Genomic DNA, 6,006 nt, shown 5'->3' with positions numbered 1-6,006 from the left:
CTGGTATTAACCAGAAGAGTTATGCAACTAGTTGCATGATCCAGAAAAGTTATTTATAGAAGGGCTATTATGGGAGTGTTTATTTGTGAAGGAATTATAGATGTTGGGGGCATGACAGATTTAAGCTTTAAACAACTTTATAGAATATAAGTGTCAATCACCACCAAAGCAGAGGACTCTCTCTTCCATTTTATACAGAATAGTTGAATTCAAACAGTGCAAAGGCCACTTGCAACATACATTTAAGTAACCAAGGTGGTTAATAAGCCTAATCATTATACAACTATAACCCTGTCCCCATGCTTTGGGAATAGATTATCCTGGCTCCAAATATTAAAATCTGACTTCCATCTAGTCCAATTTAAAGTTGCAGATTACTGAAACAGCTATAAAGTAACTGGATGCATGGTTACAATAACTGGTTTTCACACAAATACAGAGGATGTTGTAATAAATTATAGTGGAGATATTTTAGAAACCCACACAATTTTTGTTCAAAACCAGTTATGCATGTGACTCAAAATATTACTTATAATGATGTCTTTTCTTCTCTACTACTTTTTCATCTATATTCTTTAAGAGAATTGGAACTTCTGCATTTAGAATGATAATGATCAGACAGCTGAAACCAAAATACTGTCAAGTTTAGTTCCCCACCTCAAAGCAGAACGCCCCACCCATCCATCTTTTATGGATCCTTCCATGCTTTACCTATGAGAAGATATCAGTGACAAAGAGCAGGTGCTCCGCACAGAAGCTGCCTTTATATTTAATCAGACCATGAGTATTGTCTACTAAGACTGACAGCTCTTCAGGATCTGAGGCCAAGGTCTTTCTCCTTATCTACCAGATCTTTAACTGGAAATGGTGGGGTTTGAACCTGGGACTTCTTGTGAGCCAAGCAGATGCTCTCAAGACCCACTGAGCAGTGGGTCAAGAGTTAGCATCTTGAGAGCAAATGAGTCCAGGTCACTCAGGGAAGCCCAGCTACATGTTAAAAATACATACATGGTCTATTCCACAAGGTTAGAGGTTACCATATGTCACATTGAGACTGTTTTACGAAGAAAACTAATCTAATAACTTTTCAATTTAGTCTGAATTCTATCATATATAATATAGTAGAGTTATATTTCCATCATGTTACTCACACTGAGGTTTTTGAGCATTATTGAATGAAGACATCTTTGTAGAAAAGAGCCAGAGTCCCATAGCACCTTAAGACTAACAAAATAGGTGGCAGGGTATGAGCTTTTATGAGTCACTGCTCACTTCTTCAGTTTGTTAGTCTTTAAGGTGCTACTGGACTCTTGCCCTTTTCTACTGCTGCAGACTTACATGGCTACCCACCTACACAGTTGCACTTATTTGCTGTTGCTAGAGCAAGAAAAGGGCAGCATAAACTTTAACAATAAATACAACAAAGCAAGCCAAGCGTAAGATTGAGCATTACAGTGCTGCAACCTTGTTAAAAAGGGATCATACAGGTTGTTCCATGGCTGATAATTTAACTCAGGTTTAAATTACAATTTAGGAAACCTAACAATAGTAAGAACAGCAAAGCTTACTTCTGCTGTAAGGTAAATATTTGGAAGTTGGTACTTTTCATTCACTCTCCATTTGTAAGACCACTGGGTCATCTTTTCCTAATAATACCTTTCTAGACATTACCAGCACTCATTCCCTTCTTGTCTCTCCTAAGATTATCTCAGACCTTAGTGTAATGCAAGTTTTATCACCTACTAGAACATTTTTATGCCTGATGTAAGAGACCAACATTTGCAGTCTATCTTTCCTAGAACCCTTCAGCACGTGATTTTTTTTTGTAAAGAACAAAGTTTCATAGATATATGAAATGGCAGTATTTATAAAAATTAAAGTTTAATAGATAAATAGAATAAATATGCATCATAATTCTGGACAACTACATTTAAAGCAAGTAAGTTGGCAAATCACAAAATGTTGCCTCTTGGCAATTTTACTTTTGATAAAATTACACAGGCATGTTACAATGTTATTTATGAGACTGGTGTCATATTTATGCTTAAATCCGTTTCACCTTCTGTACCAATCATAACATACAAAATACAATGGTGTCATGTAAGTTTTCCTTCAAAACATTTCTTGCAGAATCCAACAGTTCAACAATTCAGATGGAATATGTGTATCAAACATTGGTGGGGGTAGAGAAGGATAAATTAAAGAAAAAACTTATTGGTAAATGATGCCTAGGAATAAAGCATTTCTCAACTTTTTTTATTGACACAGGCAAATTAAAATAGAATAAATTAACAAGTATGTCCCCAAAAAAGTTTTGTACAAAAATACTGTCAAAATTTCCTAAAAAGCTTTCAACACAGTAGTATTTTCCCATTGAACTGAATAAACTATGTAAGCATGATGCCAAAATGAAAAAGGCTGCAAAAAGATAGAACATTTTTTATAAGAATTGTGAAATGTTTCTTTACTAGAGACCATTCCATTCATACTATTATTGTCTGTACAGATGGGGAGGGGAACAGATAGCAGAGTTTAAGGAACTGGTTTCTTCTTCCTGATTAGGGAAGGTTTGGCCCACATTTGTTAAGCTTCCAGTTTAAGCAGACTAAAAGTTAGTAGCACTGCAATGCATAGTTAAAAACAAAGCAAGAGGGCAGTATTTGTGCAGGAATCTACCCTGAACTTCATGCAACCAACTAATGCATTTTTTTTGTCCTTTAACTCAGAATCTGAATGCTGTCCTAGTTATTTGAAATGATACCCTACAGAAAATCCACAAGTTTAAGCAGTCTGCCAATATTCATAAGAACAGTTGAAATAATTGGCATTTTACCAGAGGGGGGAGGTGGAAGAGACTGAGAGACTGAGAAATTCTAAGGACAGAATCATTATCACAGGAAGGGAAGGTAGAAATGAGGATCCAAGGTTAAAAATAATGAAATGACAGCAATTAAAAACAAAGGAGGAAGAAATCATATTTATACAAGCTTATAGTTTACTCTGTTTCCCAGATTCTCAAGCTCCTAAAAGCCTTTGCAATACTGTGTCTTGAGGGAATGTTTGCATTCACGCAGATAAAAAGTCCTTTGTTCCACAAGAAGTCAGCAGCTCACTCTGCTGGACTGCTGTTTGCAAACGAAGTCCGTCATGAAATCAAACTCATTCTGTCCCAACCACAGCTCTGGAAGCTCCTTGATGCGGTCCAAGCCCATTTCTATGACTAAGGACATGAGCACCTCCTCGTCTATGAAGTCAGTGTCGATGACATTGGGAGGCAGCATTGCTGCAGGGACGTGGGGCACAGAGGCAGGCACACTGCTGCCTCCGCCACTGCCGGCGCCACTGCTGTTGCTGTGCTTCGGGTTGCAGTCTCTAAAATGCTGGGCTGTTCCGTTGAGCTGATGGTTGGCAGCGTGCAAGTCCGGCATGTAGTGGCTGTGAGGATACGGATGGTGGCTGAAGTACTGGTTGTTGAGCTTCTGCAGCTGCATGCTGGCTGTCAAGGGCCCCCCTTGGGTCGCCACTGCGGGGGCCATGAACTGGGAATTGGTAAACCGGGCCGTCGGTGGCATGCCGCTGGGAGGGTGACCCCCATTTACGTTTCCCGGCCCCATGGCGTGTCTGATCCCACTGTTTGCATTCATATTCCCACCTCCGTAATGTATATGGTCGCTCATCAAAGCGCTGAAGGCGGCGTGTTGCTGTTGCTGGTGATGGTGGGGGGCGGGAAACTGACCCATTCCCATTCGATGTGCAGGATGGTGATGAAGCCCATTGGTTCCATCGGGGAAGCGCCCGTGGTTCATGGCCATCATGTGGTCTGCCATTTCCAGCCTTTAAAAGTTAATGTTTACAGAGAAAGAGATAAACATTTCTGCCCCAGTCACTGATGCGCCCTTTCTCAGAAAACTCACTATCCCACGGAAACAGTTGCAGGCTGTGCCCAACTCATCCCCCCCCCCCGCCTCTCTTTAAAAAACAGACAGAAAAATTGGCCTCAGGAAGACCCATTTGCAATCAGTTTCTTTTAAAAACTGCAAGGAAGCACCTTGTGCAGCGCAGAGACACAACTCGTGCACACCCAGGAGCTTCAACAACAGCCCCAAGCCGCTCTCCTCTCCAAAACACATCTCCCACCCCCACCCCCCAAAAAAGCTTCTGGATTTGAGCAAGCATGCGGTGTTTTAAGTGAATGTGCCCTCCAGCAAAAAAGCTTTACATAAGCACCCCCGCGGGCGCGGGTCTGCCCCGACCTTGTCTCTCCTTGTCAAGAACTTTGGGAATTAAAGTGCGCAAAAGGAGCGTTTGTAATCGGGATTTCGGGGCTCCAGCGGGAAAGTCCTGCTGTCCCTCCCGCCCCGCCAGACAGGCCCATTCATCTGGTTGCCGGAGGGGGGTGGGGACCAAGCTCTCTCGCGACTCACCTCACGCCCTCCCTTTCTTCTTCAGCTTCCAACGTGCTGATCAAAAAAAACCCAAAAAAGCAGTCAGTAACGATCTCCCGGCTTAAAAGCAAGCGAGTCTCCTTGTGCTCCTCTGCGCCGACGTGAGTTGGTAAGAATAATAAGAATAATTATTATTATTGCCGCCGCCGCTGCTGCTGCTGGAGCGGAAAGATTCAAAGCCGTCCCTCTCTCGCTCCTCGGCGAGTTTTTCGTCAACACTTGCCAACAATGAGCTGTGTTTCTTCGCCTGCTTTGGCCACAGCTAATATAGGATTTCAAAAGGGAGGAGCGAAAGCCCTCACAGGCAACCAGAAGTAAAACCTGGAGCAAGCGAGAAAACAAGCCAGGCGGAACTGGAAGGCATCCAAAGAATCCCGTTCCTTCTGGCTGAGTGACACGTGTGTTTGCTGATGGCCTCGGATCGGTGCGAGCGCTAAGGAGCCACATCCCCGCCGGGGCCTTTTATGGCTCATGCGGGGGGGGGGGGGGGAGGGGGCACGGAGCGGGGAGTGTGTGGAAGAGCGATGGGAGGGGAAAGGAAGCCGGACCGCTCGGAGAGCCATCGCTCACCAGGATGGATCCGGCTGCGGCTTGGCTTCTCGTTCAGCCTTAATCTGTTTACATCCCTCCCACCTCCTTACATCTATCGGGCTATTAGGGGCTGCTGTCATTGACTCCCGGAGCGGCATGGACGTTTCTGGCGGGGCTAGTCCATGGAGAGATCTTGTTTTAAATACACGTTGTCATGGTCGCGTCTCGGAAGAATGCCTTTTTGGAAGCGCAAGAATTTCATAGAAAGCAATCGCGGGGAGGGCTTGTCCTTTCCTCGCCGACAATGGCTGCGCTTATCCCAGGCACATGCAAGCGCATCAGTGCCGCTACTTTAGAACAAGAGGTAACTTGTCGGAAGCTCCTCAGTCTCTCGTGTACCCCGAGCGGTTGCACCCACCCGAAAGAAACAAAACACCCCCCCCCCCCGCGAAGACCCACGAAGCTGCTTCTGAAGGGAGAGATCTAGAGGCGCTTGTCCTCCAGGGCACGCAGAGATCCAAGCCGTGCTTTCGAGGTGACACGCAGCTGCTCTGTGGACGTTTTGCGTTTACCTCCCCTGGTAGCTTTGGCATTCAAACAGAGGCGTCTCTGCTCTGCAAACAAACTCAGCGATCCCTGGTTCTAGAGATACACCCCCCCCCCCCTAAAATAAACAGCCACAGTGTATCCTTGCCCTTCATGCAAGAGATGGGGGCAAGACCAGCACTCTGCCTCCCTGCAGCTTTGCCAGCCCCCCCCCCCCCCCATTGGCAATAGCTTTGCAGTAACCAAACACCCTGGCCAGTTTATATCGGTGTAAAAGAAAGTAACGTGATAATTGCTGGGCAAATACACCGCCTCCCCTCCCGCATGTTTTCTCTTTCTTTTATTATCTCGAGCACTGGCGTTCTCTTGCAGCCCTGCGGGCAGGGTCAACACAGCGGATGATAGGGGGATAAATAAGACCGTCTCTGACAGCCTGGCACATCTCTAACTCTCCGCCCAGGCAAGACACCAGACACCTGAAAGA

General features: G+C 45.0%; 1 protein-coding gene across 1 annotated transcript; it reads right to left on the bottom strand.

The window, feature by feature from the left end:
* Positions 1 to 1,862: 1,862 nt before the first annotated feature.
* CITED2 (Cbp/p300 interacting transactivator with Glu/Asp rich carboxy-terminal domain 2) lies at positions 1,863 to 5,386 on the bottom strand. The gene is made up of 2 exons (XM_077351216.1): positions 4,425 to 5,386; positions 1,863 to 3,834 (listed from the first exon to the last, which is right to left on the bottom strand). The coding sequence occupies exon 2, from the start codon at positions 3,825 to 3,827 to the stop codon at positions 3,102 to 3,104; it is 726 nt and encodes a 241-aa protein (XP_077207331.1). The 5' UTR covers positions 3,828 to 3,834; positions 4,425 to 5,386; the 3' UTR covers positions 1,863 to 3,101.
* Between the last annotated feature and the right edge of the window lie 620 nt (positions 5,387 to 6,006).

This window comes from Paroedura picta, chromosome 1 (genome assembly GCF_049243985.1).
Source record: "Paroedura picta isolate Pp20150507F chromosome 1, Ppicta_v3.0, whole genome shotgun sequence".
In the NCBI taxonomy this organism is placed as follows: Eukaryota; Metazoa; Chordata; class Lepidosauria; order Squamata; family Gekkonidae; genus Paroedura; species Paroedura picta.
The sequence above is the reverse complement of the archived record's forward strand: the minus strand, read 5'-3'. Positions and strand labels throughout refer to the sequence as shown.